Source organism: Cephus cinctus, unplaced genomic scaffold (genome assembly GCF_000341935.2).
Source record: "Cephus cinctus unplaced genomic scaffold, Ccin1 Ccin1_scaffold0774, whole genome shotgun sequence".
NCBI lineage: Eukaryota > Metazoa > Arthropoda > Insecta > Hymenoptera > Cephidae > Cephus > Cephus cinctus.
In genome coordinates, this window is record NW_014333378.1 from 720 (window position 1) to 16,691 (window position 15,972).

General features: G+C 41.5%; 6 protein-coding genes across 13 annotated transcripts; 2 read left to right on the forward strand and 4 right to left on the reverse strand.

The window, feature by feature from the left end:
* Positions 1-1,021: 1,021 nt before the first annotated feature.
* On the forward strand, positions 1,022-5,182 carry LOC107270481 (gem-associated protein 7-like). Of its 3 annotated transcripts, none has more exons than XM_025087816.1 (3): positions 1,022-1,287; positions 1,611-1,807; positions 1,902-2,021. In XM_025087816.1, the coding sequence occupies exons 1-2, from the start codon at positions 1,155-1,157 to the stop codon at positions 1,799-1,801; spliced, it is 324 nt and encodes a 107-aa protein (XP_024943584.1). In that variant the 5' UTR covers positions 1,022-1,154; the 3' UTR covers positions 1,802-1,807; positions 1,902-2,021. The 3 variants fall into 3 exon arrangements, with proteins under 3 accessions (XP_024943584.1, XP_015601019.1, XP_015601018.1); XM_015745533.2 differs by lacking the exon at positions 1,902-2,021 and adding an exon at positions 2,438-2,571 and having other exon boundaries at positions 1,023-1,287; XM_015745532.2 differs by lacking the exon at positions 1,902-2,021 and adding an exon at positions 4,893-5,182 and having other exon boundaries at positions 1,025-1,287.
* Positions 1,846-3,553, reverse strand: LOC107270478 (mediator of RNA polymerase II transcription subunit 30). 3 transcript variants are annotated; one of them, XM_015745525.2, is made up of 5 exons: positions 3,349-3,552; positions 2,925-3,083; positions 2,422-2,805; positions 2,092-2,348; positions 1,846-2,020 (listed from the first exon to the last, which is right to left on the reverse strand). In XM_015745525.2, the coding sequence occupies exons 2-5, from the start codon at positions 3,040-3,042 to the stop codon at positions 1,922-1,924; spliced, it is 858 nt and encodes a 285-aa protein (XP_015601011.1). In that variant the 5' UTR covers positions 3,043-3,083; positions 3,349-3,552; the 3' UTR covers positions 1,846-1,921. The 3 variants fall into 3 exon arrangements, with proteins under 3 accessions (XP_015601011.1, XP_024943582.1, XP_015601012.1); XM_025087814.1 differs by having other exon boundaries at positions 1,880-2,020; positions 2,928-3,083; positions 3,349-3,553; XM_015745526.2 differs by having other exon boundaries at positions 1,880-2,020; positions 3,388-3,550.
* On the reverse strand, positions 5,152-7,002 carry LOC107270475. Its single transcript, XM_015745521.2, has 4 exons — positions 6,843-7,002; positions 6,537-6,670; positions 6,159-6,470; positions 5,152-6,078 (listed from the first exon to the last, which is right to left on the reverse strand). The coding sequence occupies exons 1-4, from the start codon at positions 6,919-6,921 to the stop codon at positions 5,371-5,373; spliced, it is 1,233 nt and encodes a 410-aa protein (XP_015601007.1). The 5' UTR covers positions 6,922-7,002; the 3' UTR covers positions 5,152-5,370.
* Positions 7,003-8,711: 1,709 nt separating this feature from the next.
* LOC112494768 lies at positions 8,712-13,531 on the reverse strand. Its single transcript, XM_025087815.1, has 2 exons — positions 13,396-13,531; positions 8,712-9,021 (listed from the first exon to the last, which is right to left on the reverse strand). Exons 1-2 carry the CDS (start codon positions 13,463-13,465, stop codon positions 8,750-8,752), a joined length of 342 nt encoding a protein of 113 aa, XP_024943583.1. The 5' UTR covers positions 13,466-13,531; the 3' UTR covers positions 8,712-8,749.
* Positions 9,019-14,070, forward strand: LOC107270474 (cell wall protein IFF6). 2 transcript variants are annotated; one of them, XM_025087811.1, is made up of 3 exons: positions 9,019-12,522; positions 12,616-13,331; positions 13,420-14,070. In XM_025087811.1, exons 1-3 carry the CDS (start codon positions 12,411-12,413, stop codon positions 13,840-13,842), a joined length of 1,251 nt encoding a protein of 416 aa, XP_024943579.1. In that variant the 5' UTR covers positions 9,019-12,410; the 3' UTR covers positions 13,843-14,070. The 2 variants fall into 2 exon arrangements, with proteins under 2 accessions (XP_024943579.1, XP_024943580.1); XM_025087812.1 differs by having other exon boundaries at positions 12,619-13,331.
* LOC107270480 (forkhead box protein D1) lies at positions 13,952-15,325 on the reverse strand. 3 transcript variants are annotated; one of them, XM_015745530.2, is made up of 6 exons: positions 15,168-15,325; positions 14,897-15,082; positions 14,610-14,828; positions 14,332-14,503; positions 14,199-14,258; positions 13,952-14,134 (listed from the first exon to the last, which is right to left on the reverse strand). In XM_015745530.2, exons 1-6 carry the CDS (start codon positions 15,247-15,249, stop codon positions 14,125-14,127), a joined length of 729 nt encoding a protein of 242 aa, XP_015601016.1. In that variant the 5' UTR covers positions 15,250-15,325; the 3' UTR covers positions 13,952-14,124. The 3 variants fall into 3 exon arrangements, with proteins under 3 accessions (XP_015601016.1, XP_015601014.1, XP_015601015.1); XM_015745528.2 differs by having other exon boundaries at positions 14,589-14,828; XM_015745529.2 differs by having other exon boundaries at positions 14,199-14,251; positions 14,331-14,503; positions 14,589-14,828.
* Positions 15,326-15,972: the final 647 nt, after the last annotated feature.

Genomic DNA, 15,972 nt, shown 5'->3' on the forward strand with positions numbered 1-15,972 from the left:
ATTTTAAAAACTTAGTTTTTAAGGATATACTAGGAGGGGAGTGATGGAGACATAGGAAGGAATAGGAGATTTAAAAATTGAATAGAAACGTTTGGTGATAGCAGCTAGGAAAGATGTTGTTGAAGAGGCAAAGGGGAAGATTGTTAAAAAGAAAGAGTGAAGAAGAGAGATGCTTATGACTGAGGGAACAAGGGGAGAAGAAGATGCGTAAATCGTATACACGAAGACCAGATTATTCTGGAGGAGCGAGAAAAGAGAACAGTGAGAAATGTAGGAAAAGAGGAAAACCCCCGAGTCCTGCGGCTTTCGCGCACAGGACTAGGGGGGAAAAACAACTTTGGGCAACTTCCAATACTTCTGAATATGCTTTGCCAGAATTTCCGATTTCTAAGTGTTAATATTTTACTTTATTGAATTAATTAATTATTTTAATGTTCAAAACACCTAATTTATTAATATTTCGATTTGATTGTAATTTATTTTCGATACTGTACAATTTCAATTCAACTTTTATCTACTCCGTAGATTTTGCGAGATTTTGATCTAGCTTTAATTTTATGTCTTGAATAAATTTTGAAAGTAAGCCAAGATCCAATATTTTGAAAAATGGAGGTGTTACAAAAACACCTAATTTATTAATATTTTAATTTGATTGTAATTTATTTTCGACATTCTACAATTTCAATTCAATTTTTATCTACTCCGTAGATTCTACGAGATTTTGATTTAGCTTCAATTTTATGTTTTGAATAGATTTTGAAAGTAAGTCAAGATCCAATAATATTTTGAAAAATTGAGGTGTTACACGGGTGTCAAGTTGGAACTGCACTCTCTTAAAAATGTCTTAAAAATGTTTCAACAATAGGTTTGTTCAATAGTTCTTGAGAAGTTAGTCCCCGGTCTCGTTCTAAGGGTTTTTTTGGGAACCAGCGGTGAGTAGCGGAGAACCTCTGCCCGCCAAGTTAGGCGTCGTGTTCACGTTTAGCTCGGCTACGGTGGGATTCGTATTGTCGACGGAGGCGATGATTGCAGGGTCTTACTTCCAGACTCGCCGCTACGATTTAGCGCCATGATTTTGTTATCGCCAAAAACCGTAACATTGTGCACCTCCATACTCATCTCTGTACCGTAAGCGTAGTTAAATAATTTAAACAATGACTAACAAACCGGAAGAAAGCATGATTTCTGAATTAGCAGTCGAGAAGCATGACTTTGCAACAACAGAGAAACAAGATGCTCGAGCCTTCCTGAGGGAACGATTTTTACGTGTAGTCACAGGCATAGTCGGTAAGGATACAAATTTTTTAAATAACCATTTGTATTATATTCAATAATCGAAGAAAACGTATTCTTATTTCATTGGCAGTAATTGTTGGTCACATAGAAAATTGAATTGTTCTATAAGAATACTCAAGACGGAGTTTGTTCAATGATTCATGTGATTAGTTGTTTAAAATCTGTTCGTGAAATCTGATATTGAAATTATTGGTTGTCTGATTTTGAATTTGGCTTACCAGCTGCGCAATGCATTTCGGGCCTTTCTTGTACGACGCGTGAAACTTAAGCGCACAAGTGAAATTTCTTAGAATAAATTATTTGGTATGGAATAGGTAAACGGGCAGAATTCCATCTTTTCGAGGATTCACACGTCACTGGTGAATTTCGTGGCTGTGACGTCGACTGCCTAGAAATTTACGTCCGAAATTTGGAAACACCGTTGGGAAAAGTGCCAGAAGCTATTCTGAGAACAACCGACGTCATACATTTTGATTTCGAGGAAATGATTTTGAAGAAAGAATAATTGTTGGTGAGTGACATGATATCTTGAAAATATAAAATTTTGCATTTTTATAAAATAATAACTTTATTCTTGTGAACATGATATAATAAATTATTCCCAGAATTATTCAGATTGCGAGCATTATGATCGACGCATATTGAGCATCGTGTTGATTTCCGAAATAATGCGTCTCAGGTGATCGATGATTTCTTTGAGGTGTCTATTTTTTAAAACAACTTGCTGAAATTGAAATAGTATTATGACAATCATTTCAGGAAGCAAAAATTGTTTTAAAAGGTTTTAAGCCTTACCTCCATGATTTCTTTACTCTCCTCGCAAGCAAGCCTATATGCTTCAGATGTCTTTTTCTCATCAGACTTCATGTCCCATTCTTCTTTTAAAGGAATTAAACTTTCTATGTGCGTATACTCCATACCTTGGAGTTGACAGTTTTCATTGCACTTTTCGTAAATCAGTCTCAAGCGTTTAAATAGTAGTTTCAACATTCGCAACTGTTCTTGTACTTTTGCTTTTTTATCATTAGCTAGACTAGCTCCCTGAGGCGTACCTAAATTCACAGATATCAAATAAATAAGATGTTAAATTGAATCACTTTATAAATCTTTATACAAAATATATACCGTTCGGTGGTTGTAGGACTTTCAACGTTTGAAAAACCTCCAAGGTTCTACTGACGATATCCTGAACAGTTTCTTGTCCAAACCTACAAAGGCTGGCAGTGTTGAACTCCTTATTCTGCTGCTGCTGTTGCTGTACAGGTGGTTGAGTTGGTGGTACTGGAGTTTGTGGCGTTGTTGCCTGATTTCCACCTTGGCTATTTTGCTGTACTAGGACAGCCTGCTGTTGTTGTTGCAACTGCAACTGTTGCTGTTGCATTTGCTGCATGGCTACCGATTGCTGTTGCTGCTGCTGCTGTGCCAGGACCTGTTGGGCATTTGGCATACCCATGGAATTTGAACCAACTCCACCGACACCAACACCAAACTGTTGGGGGTTTACCAATCCTAAACAATATATTTTTAAGTACTTTTCAGCACCGCATCTGATCTACTATATGGAATACATAAAGGTTACAGAAAGAATGACACTTTTTAATACAATATTTATTCCTACAATAACTAACCACCTTGCTGAGGTCCCATAAGACCTGAAACCATTTGTCCACCACCGAACTGAGTTCTCATAGCTGACTGCTGTGCTGCAGGAAAGCCAGATGGGAATTGATGTTGTTGTCCAGCCATTTTCCCTCCTCGTTATACAATTATTCTGGTTGACAATATACCTAAAATAGAACATGATCCCAAAATTTGCAATAATAATACCCAAAGACCATAATTATTATGATATTTCAAAGTTATCCTGTAGAAGAAAGAACAATAAGGTTATGTTATCCTCAAAGTCTTCGATAAATCACGATTACTATAGTGAAAGAACATAAAACAAAATTGATTTACGACAATTATATTGTATTCCTTACAACAGTTGTTGCAATAGTATAATATTATGCTGTACACATTAAAAACGTTTAGATTTTCAGGTTAACTTACTATTCTACGAAGTATTGATCTGTACGTAAACCAAAATACCTTCTTCTCAGTATTGAATCTTCATAACACCGTATGACTAAAATAACTCAACGACGCAAAATCAGTAGAAGCAACATTATACCGTAACGCACGTGCGTAATACTTAAAATCTTCTGCTTGTAACACAATTCTTCTTGTTGACATCACAGCGCGCGGCCATTACTATTCGAGTGGGACTGGTAGGAGACTCATGAATACTTTCGACGCAAGTCAGTGTGCCACCGAAGGCCACCGACTTGACAGGCGGCAAATCATTTTTCAAAGTCACATTACACCATTAAACCATTAAAATTATACGGTATCAAATCAAAATAACTTCTTGTAACTGAAAAAATTGGTCATCAGTAGCCATTATAGGCTCAATTTTCTATGAGTCTTACACCAAATACTTATTGCTTATTCAAGCAAACTAAACAATATTTTTTTTATTCTCAAATTGACAATAATTTCCTGAATGTATAAAATCAAATTCATAGTTATGACATTATAGAATCTTCAACAGATTAACACAGACAATGATAATCAAATAGCTAGAGAAGAAATTTTGTAAAATAAAACATACTAGATAGATAACTGAAATAAAGTTTGACGGTATTCGAATAATGTTCAAACAGGAGATAAGGTCTCCTGGCCAAAAGGAAAATATATGCTAAAGATAGATAATGGTCCTCCACCAAGCACCTTGTCCATCCATGTGTATTCACATGGGGATGTATCTCTTCTTTTTTCCTTCCTTCTTTTTTTTCTCTTTTCTCTGGTGCGATGCGGTCAGTGTCGCCGGCTACACGAAACCAGTCAGTTCCCTGCGTATCGCATGTGTGGTCGACCCAAAACAGTCTGGTGAATATGGAGCGTAGTTCCTGTCGCACGTCGACACGATCCACGTCTTGCGAATATTACAAACTCGCCTTTATCGTTAACGTGCTTATCTTGCTGTTCGTTATCGCGAGAGCGGAGCAATCGACAGGAGAACAGGAAGTCGAAGGAATTCAGGACAAGCAACAATTCCAGGTTGTCGTACCGGAGAGTGGAGCTCGTGGAGAGTCCATTGATCCACCTCGAAGGAATTTCATTGACGGCAGACATTTTGGAAGACCTTACGATTCCGTGGACGTTAGTAGATCAGGAATAGGCAACGTCGCTAACGAAGAGAAAACGATAAAGAAATTCGATTGGTTATCTGCCCTTTCTAAAATAGCAAAGGTACAGTTATCCGACGAAACTCTTTGGAATTCGCGAGTAGCTGGCAGCGGAAGTGGATTGAAGTTTGACAACAAGATTTCTGGTAGCAAAGATCGCGAAGTCACGAGCAATCCTCGCAGTAAGGAAATCATCCAAGAAGATCGTAAAGTTCAGGAGACTAAAATTATGAAGAATTTCAAAGTGGAATTCAAGCCAAGGAAATTTCACTGTCATCCAATAAATGATATTTATATACCAACGGTGGAAAAGAAAATGCCGGCTCATGTCTGTAAACTAGGTGAAAGATCTTTTATACTTTCCAGCGAGAGATTCCTGGAGGACTACAGAGCCCACGTGGACGTTACCGTGGACGAAAGTACCTTTAAACGATTAGTCCCGAATTCCATGACTTCGAGAAGTCCTGGAGTAGACGTCATACCCGCCACGCTGGTCCTGAAATCTGAAGAGGACCACTACAGTATCAGGAAGCCAGGAATAATTCCTTGAGGACCAGGAAATGTTTCGTTACCAATAAAATTAATAATTGTATGCAACGATGAAACTTTGTATAAATGGTATATGTTCATGTATAATATATATATTTCACTAAGAATTTTTCCTATAAAAGTCATCTGGGAGTAACAAGTAATCCCAATTCTCCGTGCGTGTCCTTTTGAAATAAATAACGATATTGTTCCTTCGAGTGCGTCCATAAGTCCTAACTAGCGTAATATCCAGCCAACAGGACCCCGTCTCTCTTTTTTTTCTTTTCTTCTGATCTTTGTCGTGTCTCTTGCTTTGTTAAGGAATGGCACTGTCGCCTCGTACAGAAATAAAGTCCTGGGCGCTGCTACGATACTGAGGAACCTCCAAGGACTTCTGTTCAGCCTCACTCGACTGTTCCTCCAGATGTGAAACACGTTCGGAAAAGACGGAACCGAAATTCTCCGATTCATTCTTGTGCCGATCGTCCTCAGCCTGTTCTTCGGATCCTGACGTTTGCTCTGGGGATTCATCGTCCTCGGGAACCGGTTCCCTCGAGACGCTTCCGAATTTCTGTGCGGCACTGCTAGACTCTGAACTCACTGCAGATTCTACGGTCTCCACACTGGGAACAGGTTCTCCGGATACACTTCCAAATATCTGTGAAATATTATTGGAATCGGATTTTTCGGGTTCGTTCAAAGGATCCGATTCACTGTACAAAGAATCGAATTCCTGGATAGTGTCTTCATGCTGGAGGCTTTCAGAATCGGTGGACTTCAGTTCTTGACTCTCCTCTGTTTTGGAGTCTTCTTCCGTGTCTATCAATGCATTTCTCTCAGGAACAGGATCAGCAGAGACGGTACCAAAATTGCGAGCTGTATTGTGATACTGAGTAAGCTCAGCCGGTAATTCGGGATAATTTGGATTTGGATCAATTAATTCATTGGGTCTGAGTTCATCCTTCTCGATATCCACCTCAATCCTTTCGAAGTCCTCGCTCTTGTCCACTGGAGCCTCACTTACCTGGATGAATCATTCCTTTCGATCAGATTAGTTGATTAAAAGTCTGGACCGATTTCTCACGTGTACGATGAAGTGCTCACCTTGATTACAGCCTCCTTCGATACCGACACTGGCTTCGCTTTTGAGTCCTTTGGATTCTTAGCCAGGAGTCCGTCCACCGCACGATCATCCTGTTCGGTGATCTTGCTGACTTTTGGATTGTGCAATTCGTAGACGGATACCAATTTTGGGATGGGCACCTTATCGCCTTCTTCGCTGGATTGTTCTTGGTTCGATTTGTCACCTCTCGTGGGCTCTGACTCATTGGGCTCTAGGGAGGAGTCGTGATCCTCGTCTGGGTGCTCGAAGGAAGAAGAGTCCAGGACGTAGCCGGACTGTATTTTTGGAACGTTCTAAAAATTCAAATATTTTCATAGTGAATTTTATTTTTTGAAAATTTTCCTTATTTTTTGTCCTACCTTGTAAACGGCATGATTTTCGTTAAAAGCTTCGGCCAGTGCAGGGTTGATGTCCTCTAAGGGTTGATCGCCGTACCTGATGTAGACGGGGATGTAACCCGGAATACTTGGCAAGAGCTGTAGGGGTAGTCCGCCTATTAAAAATAATATTACCAGTCAACACGATATTTACATAAATCCATAAATACTAATTCCTAGTCACTTTCACACGAATGACAAAAGTCCCAAATTCCCAGGCTGGTTTCGCTTCTTGAAAAGTCACTTCACACCTCGTGTAACACTTTCGTATAAATTGAATCTACTCACTGGTATCGCTAATAAGACTGAAAAGGGAGGCCAGCAGGAAGATGGCCCCCGTTCCACGCAGCATCCCAGCAGCTTGCATCTTTGAACGGTACTGGGCCCCCCGTCTATGGGGCCCTCTCCTTTATATCTACGAGCCCCTACCCTCCCGCTGGAGGAGAAGGTCCCCTCGGGGTTCCATCCATCCCGTTAATATTCGAACAAAAAGGGGGAATCGCTTGGCTATTTTCAGAAGACGAACAATGTGAAAATGAGGGAAAAAATATCGGTGAACGTTAAACGAACCCACGGTCCAGAACGGATCATTTGAATCTGTCGTCAAAGAGTTTACGTGAAGTCTATACCGACGTGAGGCTGCTGTCAAAAGAAATAGAAAAATAAAGTAAAAACAAATCAACGAATTCGAAATGGAACGAATGTCTCTTTGATCTTTTAAAAGGCGTCATGAAGCAGCACCGGTACAAACCAGTGGCTCATCGGGAACAGTACTCCCGGCGCGATTGAAATTGAGAAAATTACAGGAAACTTTAAGTGGAGCTGGGACGTTTGAAATCAAAGACCATTTGCTATGAGGCTTCGGCGCCAGAATGCCGGTTGGATTTTGTTATCTGAGAAACCGGATTGATTCGAAGCCTTGAAGCATCGTCTTCCTGGTCTAGACCAATTTCGTTACTTGGCCAACGGGCTTGGTAAAATGCATGCAAAAGAAATGTCACAAGGCGACCTCCAGGTTCCAACGTACGTCAGGGAACAAAGGTCTGATTATGGGCTGAACTCGAAGCTAGCTCTGATCTTGGAGAATCTGAAGAATACATACCGACAATTCGCATTCGTTAGCGGAATTCAAAAAGTGACCTTCGACCGAATCATGTGGGCCTTACGAACTCGCAGGTATCGTACTGGCCTTTCGTAATGGCGATGACGATTGTGATCCATGTGAAAGTGAACCTGCGCCACAGCTGTGCCGAACGCGAGCTGATGATTCAGCCAGCCAACAAGAGCCGTGAGCACACGGAGGCGGAGCGCAGAACAAGATTCCCCAACCTGAGTTAGACGTTAACGCGATCGTTAAACATGGAACAGTAAGCTGGTCCTGGCGATTATTCTTGTGTTGACAAAGTTGAACGACCTCGATTCTTCGTTATATCCTTTTTGCCTTCAGATTTCTTTGGCCAGGAGAGAAGAGAAGAGATGGAGGGAAGAGAATATAAAAGGAAAGATGGCGACTCGAAGGCAGTCACGAAATCGCGCTCTTTCTTTAGAGAATCCATTTTATTACCGGTCATTCCGCCAAGATCGCCCATGGACCAAGCTGTAATCCATGATCCTTTCACGGAAGGCTGAACAAAGCAGAATCCCAGCACTAGAGAGAAGCGACCACGGGAAAGCCATATAGGCATATCAATAAGAACAGGTAAGCGAAGATGAATATATGTATATAAAGATGAATGCTCATCCTGTTTTTGTTTTAGATTAAAACGGGAGTCTCGTCAAAGATAAGCATTACGCACGAGCGCTCTAGGCAGCTAGGCTGATGCTTGGATAAAGTCTAGCGTAGCGTGAGCACGTGCAAAGAGATCTTAACCGAGGTGAAAATTAATGCAAGTGGCTCTGGCTACTTTAGCAAGGTTAAGGCAGTTAAGAGTTAGCTAACGAGCTCACCGACTCCGAGCTACCGTTAGATGTTTTGCTTTTTTACACTCGTACACATCATCTCGTCAAGTGAATTGCGCTCCAGTTGCCACACCGATATTATTCAGCATAAATTTCATCCTTTCGATCGAAGAACGACGAACTGCCCACGCTGGAATAATTTGGCGACCCGTTAACGCTAGTGGGATATAGGATTTTCTATCTTCAATGGAAAAATTGGAAAAACCTCAAGAACCTGTTTGTCCAGCGACTGGTTATCAGATCCGTTTCCTACTGATTAATAATAAGCAGCATCCTCTGTCTCTCCTTGTGCTATGACAGCGTTCGAACAAAGATTCGCCTAGGACTCTCAACTTCTTCGTGGTTATAAATTTGTGAAATTTGGATTTTTCCTCGTGGGCTCCGTGCATGGTGCGACGAACGATGAAAGGATCTTCTGGACCAACTGGAAAGTACAGAAGGACGATCGAAGTGAATCTGCCAAAGGAGAAGAAAAACTGGAGCCTGTTCATCCGAGTGAAGTTCCTCTCTGGAATAAAAGAAAAAATCTAGTAAACTCTCATGGACCACGGAATCGATTTCCGCGTGTGACCAATGGCCTTTGTTCACAAAGTCACGTAAATTTTTTCCTCTGAAAATGCTCTGTACCGCTAAGCAAACACGTTCCTTAGTCTAATTCTTGTGCCGGTGGCAAAGGATTCAGGAGTGACAACAATGTGACCTTAGCTGTTACACGTATGTCTGCGCTTCACGAGCTACGTGCTGCACGTTACATGCTCTTTTACGAGTTTTCACTCTTTTACGATAGTCCCATAGAGCTAATAGCTCCCGTCACAAGGTCGAACTTCATCGATGACTGACTGGTTCATAAATCCTGGAAAACTGGAAAATATTCACCTTCTGTCTATGCCCGATAAACACTACGGCGTATAAGCAGCTTGCGAAAGTGCAGCACGTTATGAAACTAATTCCCTTCAATTAGATTAAGCGTTAACTGTACAATTGTAGTCGTGAGAGAATATTTATAGAAAAATTCTTTAAATTCTTGTAGCAGTCTCTAAGTATCTATAAGTAGCCAGATGGATACCTGTACTATTATTACAATGAGTATACATATAGTCATTTCCTAGCTATCATATCTAAAATCACAATGTATCCTGGGTGAAAGGTCAGGAACATTGACTGGAGTCATAGGAAGAAGCTGGACAGTTGATCACCGACAGGTTTTAGTCATATGCAATCACGGAGCGAGTCTATGTATCGGTATACCATGGCGAGGCTTAAAATTGCGTCACTTTCCATTTTATACCGCATACCGATCAACCTGTTAGGCTGCGCGATCATTAAGTCATCTTTTACCTCTGAGAGGAAGAAATCAACTATTGATTTTTAGTTACTTAGGTAGAATCAAGTATAAGATTTTATACACAAAAGAATCACGCTCAACCTCTTGACAGATTGATTGCTCAATTTATCGTATTATCGGTATCTATCAATTAAATTTTATTTATCCCGTCCAATTATTTTCGAATGGATTTTTTTATTTTGGGATAAAGTATAGCAAATTGAATATATAAATTTTACGGTCAGTCGCAATGGCTTTTTAATGTCCCGCGCACTGGTGCCATAACGTGTCTATCCAGTACCTCGTTGTAATAACGGAGCAGGATGGGCCTATTGCAATCTAGGGCGCGTAACATTGCTAATCAAGGTCGACGGTCAATTGGTTCCCAAGTTACTACCGTAATGCACAGAGTTTTCGATTTTCTCGTGACTTCGTAGAATCATGAGATCTCAGACGCTGCGTAGAGAATCATGCGTGCTAAATGACCTGCGCGAACTTGGAACCGGTTCCTTTCAGCGATGTATCTTTGCAGTTACAATTTACCACGTGTATCTCGTTGCTACAGTAACGCAAAGTAAATGCTGCTCGTTTTAGGATCGTTACACGATAATTCTCACGATTCGATCGGATACACTCTTGTCATTAAAATGATCCTAAAAGGCTCTCGACTGGAATATATTATACAATGTAATCCAAATGTACAGTTGGTCAATTAGTCACTCGGCTATCTTGATCAATCTCAATTTATTCCTGAATGGTACACATATCACGGGAACTGTAATTAAGTTGATAAGAACCGGGATCGGCTTGTTAACGACTTCGAATTTGTTACATAAAAACGATGAAAATAATCTCGGATACATAAAATTATACCCGGATGAAAACTACGTCCAGACCTTGATGATCCTGATGGACGTCATTCAACGGTCCCTCCGGGCCTTATTGTCCAATGAATCATATCCGAAGTCTCTTTTGTGGGTTACATTATTCATCGACAAATAATCAATCCTATTGATCGGTTTTCAATGCTCTACGCCTGTTCCGTGAGTTCTCCGTGAACAAGGATCTTCACGTGCCCGAAGGCAAGCTGGTAAAGTTTGTTTTACACGAAGATCACTTTTTACTACGTTCTCTCCGGTTCGCCCAGTTTTTCCAAGATACTCCAGCACATGCCGTGTATGTTTCTCTGTGCTCCATTATATCTACCTTCTATAAACCAACCGATCTCCCCACTCTTGCCAAGAGTTGAACGACCGGAAAAGGAACCCTAAGAAAAATTCAGACTCCTTTTATTATCTGGACCAGAACGATATTCGCAGATTCTCTTCTCATTCTCTGTCTCTGACCCGTCGACACGCAAACCCACATTTTCCATAGGCCTTCCTATCTCAAGGGGATCCTGATCATCAGAGTCATCATTACAATGTCTCAATGACTAGAGGCATACACGTATACTACCACCCAGGATGACGAAGTAAGTCGGCCATTACTGGTACCGCAAATCAAAATAAAAATTGAAGTTTCGTCTCGGACTAACTTGCTGCCAAACGGCTTCAGATTTCTCAATCCGTCCCTCTGAACTTGCACTGGGACTGAGATTAGGCTTCGCTCGAAAATCCAGCATGAACTCATTTCTTTTTCTACCTATTTGGTAAACACGCGCCCATTTTTATTCCTCTTTTCAACGGGCCCCTATTTACTCCCAAATCAGGCCCCTCTGCCCCCTGCGTACACGGTACTCGAATTCTTGGACTTTTTGAACGACTCCTGGACGGAGATGCGGTCGACTCATTTCGGCAGGGAATTCGTTCCGTGCGAGCTCAGGAAAATAAAGAATCGGAACGTTACCGTTAGCTTCACCCAACGAAGGCCCATGATTATGGGAGCGCGGACGTTACCAACCGCTCTTGGTACTTGTGGTATCCCTGCCGATGCTCTTGGTGCCACCTTACCTGCTCCTCTGCTCTTCTGCTCCACCTTGGTCCTTGGGACTGGCTAGCTGCTCTACCTGTTCTACAGTATTTATAGAACAGATCCTGGAATCGCGATGTAGGACATCAGGCGGATTTCTGTCTTGCCGCTTCGAAGAAAATTTCGTTAATCTTGCCGGAAATGATATTATTATTTTTCCTCTTTGATACGGTACAATCTTTATTAATGCAGGTCAGTTTTTCAACCAGTCACTGAACCATGCAGGCGCGTCACGTTTTGCTGATGGTAATGAGGGTTCCTCTGTACTTTCTACTGGGACTGTTATGATGTTTATGTCGTTCTGTACTTTGAATTTTTCCATTGCTACCTCAGGCACTTTTCCAGCGAACTGCTTTTACGTATTTCCTGGATCTCAATTTTCTGCCCTGGGCTATTGGATTTCGGGCCCACGACTCTTTCACTGAGAATTACTCCACTCGGCCTAATGTAATGATCGGAAAATGTTTGATATATAGATAGACATTTCCGTGACGGTTGCTTAACGAGTCGACGTCATTTTCGAATATTCACCAGAGCGACGCTCGCCTATATATTAGGCGGCTGTCAAATTTGAAAAGCATTAGTTTACGAAACTTAGAACCATGAAGTTTCTACTCCTGGGACTTGTCTGCGTGTTCCCATTGGCCGTACTTGCCAGTGGGTCTTCGGCTTCCGCTTCTAGCAGTGCTTCCAATACATCCGGCGGACAACATGGTAATTAAAATTTTTTTCTCTTCTCCTCTAATACGCGATAATTAAAATAGCTGATTTACCGTTTCGTTGAATTAATTGGATGCCTTGTTGCAGCAGGAAGTGCAGCACAGAGTTTTGCTGCAAGCTCAGCCGATGCTGCCAGCAACGGAGCTCTGGCTGGTGCTGCCGGTGGAGCGTTTGGGTCAGTCTACAACGGAAATCCGTTTTTGAACGGACAAGGAGTTCTCGAAGGATCCGCCTCAGGCTCCAGTTCCTCGAGTTCACGGTCCGCATCTAACGCTGAGAGTTCTTCGTCGTTGAACTTCGAAGGATCTTCGTCAGGATCTAGTAATCTTCTTGGAGTTCTCAGTGGTTCAGTTACAACCGGAAATGCTGGAGCGAAATCGAATGCTCATGCCAATTCTAACACTCAGGTTAACGCGAATGCCAATCAGCAACAGCATGGAAATCATCAAGCTGGCGCAATTGCCAACGCAAATGCTCATAACAATGCTCAGGGCTCCGAATATCAGAATAATCAAGGCAGTTATCAACAGAATCAACAAGAACAGGCCAACGCCAATACTTTGACCCAGCAAAGTGGATCCCAAATTCAGGGTTCAGGTGCCATCACTAATGCTGGCCACAGTGAGATTAAAGGGAAAAATCAGAATCACGGAAATGACAATCTCAAAGGCAAAATCACTCATTATGCTCAAAGTGGGCCGGTCGTTCACATAGTTTACGCTGACAATGATCAGTCCAATAACGCTGATGGTGCTAATGAGGGTTCTGGATCTACCGATGCTGCTGGATCTGTGGCTTCTCAGGTGAGTTCAGATATATCTAATGTTGAACTAAAGGTTGAAATTTCGAACTGAAAAAATTTAATACCTGGAACCTTCTTTTTTGGTACAGGGTCAAGTTGGCAATCAGGCATCTCAGTCCCTTGGAAATGCTGCATCAGGTATTTCCGGTAATACCCAGGGCTCTTTGAATTCGAATGCAGGACACACCGCCACTTCTGCCAGCAATGCTAACTCTAATGCCAATGCCAATGCCAATTCTAATGCCGGTGATGGTTTCGCAACTGGTAGTAAATCAAGCAGCTCGTTCGGTGCAAATGGAAATGCTGCAGCCTCCGCAAACGCTGGCGCCGCCGCATTCTCAGACGCCGGTGCGGCTGGATCTGCAGGCGCTACTGCTCAGGCAGCATCAAATGACAAAGCAGGTGCATCCGGAAGTTTCAAATTGAACGCAAGTTCTAGCCACTCCGAATCATCTAGTAGCAGCTCTTCTAATTCCAACAGCGAGTCCTTCAATTATCAATTTAAATTATGAATAATGTAATTTTGAAATTTAAAAAAGGAACTTTATTAATTTTTTATAATGCATGTAACCCGATGTCGATTCATCGATAATCCAATAAATAAATAAAAAATTAACGCTATTTATTCAACAATATATCGGTTTATTATCTGTTTAAGATAATCTTATAAACAGTTTCTACATAATAAACACTTAACGAGTATTGACAAACTTCATTCTATCGAAGCTTGTGATATTACAAATGCTTTCCAAACGTTACTTTCTCTGAGACTGTTGCGATCATTATTTTCGAAATCACTTTCCCCTGAAACAATCACGGGTTGCTTAGTTTTATGAATTTCTTGGAAAATACAAATAAAATTCCTTACCAAGACGATGCGGAGGCCGAGGCTTGTGCGTATGCTCCACCTCCACCTCCACCTCCACCACTGAAAAGTAAATTGTGGATTTAGATAAATATTATTAATAAAAAAATCTTAAACCAATCCACAATCATCTTACCCTCCGCAAACGCTACAACTTGAGCCGCCATACGAAGGCTGATGATAATGTTCACCACCACTTGGTTTACTATAGCCGCCGCTATATGGTACTATAGAAACTGGTATCACTGCGATAGGTATACCACCACCGTAACCACCGCCTCCGCCATAACCGCCGCCACCATAGCCACCTAAAAAAAAAATCACGCATGATTTTTTTAAATTTTTGGAAGAAACGACTTTTTATTTAAAAAATATTAATTCTGTTGATTGCACCTTTGCCACCCTTCTTCTTACATTTTAGGCAACGCTTCCTTCGGATCTTCTTCAACTCAACCTTCATCTTCCCTTTCATCTTAAGGTCCTTCGTATCAGGATTAACGAACTTCGTTTCTCCACTCTCTTCAACAATCCTTTCGACTTGATATCCTTCGTCCTCCAGGTCCTTGGCAAGACCATCCAGGCTACGTGGTTCTTCTTCATCCTCGATAACCAACAATACCGATGCTAGTGGTCCTGCCAAAAAGTTTTAAGATTAGACTCAGAGTCTTCTACATGAACCTTCAAGGTTTAAGTGTACCTACCTATGATTTCCGGTTCCTCTTCAGGTACCAGACTTCCCTCCTCCCCGTCGGTCGAATTTGAAGTTGTATTCTTCACCGCGTAAAGATTTATGAGATAAACAAATCCATGATGCTCGTCATCTCCCACTAGGGGTGGCTTCAAGTCCGTAGCAAGTGTGATATCGTCTACAGAAGGTACAGTGGTCTCTACAGGAACAAAAATTTTATAAAAATACCACCTTTACCCCAATATCAAAATAATATATGATAAATCTTTTCCAGACAAACTTACCAAGCTCGGTTATTAACGGAGCAGCAGCTGTTAGCGAGACAGTGGAGATGAGTAGGAAACTCAGTATCCCGATCTTTGTCATTTTATCTCTAAATGCAGATCCAGTGATCCGCTGCTGCACTGCGCAAGGATCTTTGATTCAGCCGCTTTTATAGCGAACGATTCTTCCACACGTATAATACCTGGAAAGTTGCATAACTGGAGAATCAGGTAAATAACTATACATACGAAGGCTGATCAATTGTCGTCGTATGGTTAGCAGAGTCGAGTATAACTATTATTTCAAGTTTAACATTTTTCTTTCAGTCACTAAAGCATTTCTACGTGGGACACCCGGTATGCATCCCAGGTCGGCCGTCGGTTCCATCCACAGAGTTTCGTGCACACGGGGAATGACGGTTTGCGGTTTTCACAGTGCACCATATGCGGTTCAGCAAACATCATCAGGCCCTGCGTTCACCGACTTGCAATTCCGAGGAGAAGTTCACGTTCCAACTTACATGGAAGCCAACAGTGAAGCACCTTGTTTTAGTTTTAAGTGCGAGAATGACGTATTCAATTTTTTGTGACTACGTCACTCTACATGCATTTGGATGCACGTCACGTGGCTGATGCTTCGCCACTCCTTGTTACTTTATTCGAATCTATAAAATAATTGTCTGCCTCTTCATCGCGATATTTTGTATTTTCGATAATTTCCATTTATTTTATTCTACAAGAGTCCTTCGGCTAGGGCAATGACAAGTTTAATTAATGAAATAACTCTAACGATGTTTCTTCTTGTAATCTACGCAAGAACTCTTCT

Bases quoted from the DNA above. Each gene is read 5' to 3' on its own strand.
- LOC107270481 (XM_025087816.1), top strand. From the start codon at position 1,155: ATGACTAACAAACCGGAAGAAAGCATGATTTCTGAATTAGCAGTCGAG. The intron at 1,288-1,610 runs GTAAGGATACAA...GGTATGGAATAG, and splicing joins TGTAGTCACAGGCATAGTCG to GTAAACGGGCAGAATTCCAT.
- LOC107270478 (XM_015745525.2), bottom strand. From the start codon at position 3,042: ATGGCTGGACAACAACATCAATTCCCATCTGGCTTTCCTGCAGCACAG. The intron at 2,806-2,924 runs GTTAGTTATTGT...TATATTGTTTAG, and splicing joins TATGGGACCTCAGCAAGGTG to GATTGGTAAACCCCCAACAG. The intron at 2,349-2,421 runs GTATATATTTTG...CTGTGAATTTAG, and splicing joins AGTCCTACAACCACCGAACG to GTACGCCTCAGGGAGCTAGT.
- LOC107270475 (XM_015745521.2), bottom strand. From the start codon at position 6,921: ATGCAAGCTGCTGGGATGCTGCGTGGAACGGGGGCCATCTTCCTGCTG. The intron at 6,471-6,536 runs GTAGGACAAAAA...TTGAATTTTTAG, and splicing joins AAAATCATGCCGTTTACAAG to AACGTTCCAAAAATACAGTC. The intron at 6,079-6,158 runs GTGAGCACTTCA...TGATTCATCCAG, and splicing joins CGAAGGAGGCTGTAATCAAG to GTAAGTGAGGCTCCAGTGGA.
- LOC107270474 (XM_025087811.1), top strand. From the start codon at position 12,411: ATGAAGTTTCTACTCCTGGGACTTGTCTGCGTGTTCCCATTGGCCGTA. The intron at 12,523-12,615 runs GTAATTAAAATT...GCCTTGTTGCAG, and splicing joins TACATCCGGCGGACAACATG to CAGGAAGTGCAGCACAGAGT. The intron at 13,332-13,419 runs GTGAGTTCAGAT...TTTTTGGTACAG, and splicing joins CTGGATCTGTGGCTTCTCAG to GGTCAAGTTGGCAATCAGGC.
- LOC112494768 (XM_025087815.1), bottom strand. From the start codon at position 13,465: ATGCAGCATTTCCAAGGGACTGAGATGCCTGATTGCCAACTTGACCCT. The intron at 9,022-13,395 runs GTATTAAATTTT...CTTTTATTCCAG, and splicing joins ACCAAAAAAGAAGGTTCCAG to AGAGGAACTTCACTCGGATG.
- LOC107270480 (XM_015745528.2), bottom strand. From the start codon at position 15,249: ATGACAAAGATCGGGATACTGAGTTTCCTACTCATCTCCACTGTCTCG. The intron at 14,504-14,588 runs GTGCAATCAACA...TTTTTTTTTTAG, and splicing joins TAAGAAGAAGGGTGGCAAAG to GTGGCTATGGTGGCGGCGGT. The intron at 14,259-14,331 runs GTAAGATGATTG...TTTACTTTTCAG, and splicing joins AGTTGTAGCGTTTGCGGAGG to TGGTGGAGGTGGAGGTGGAG.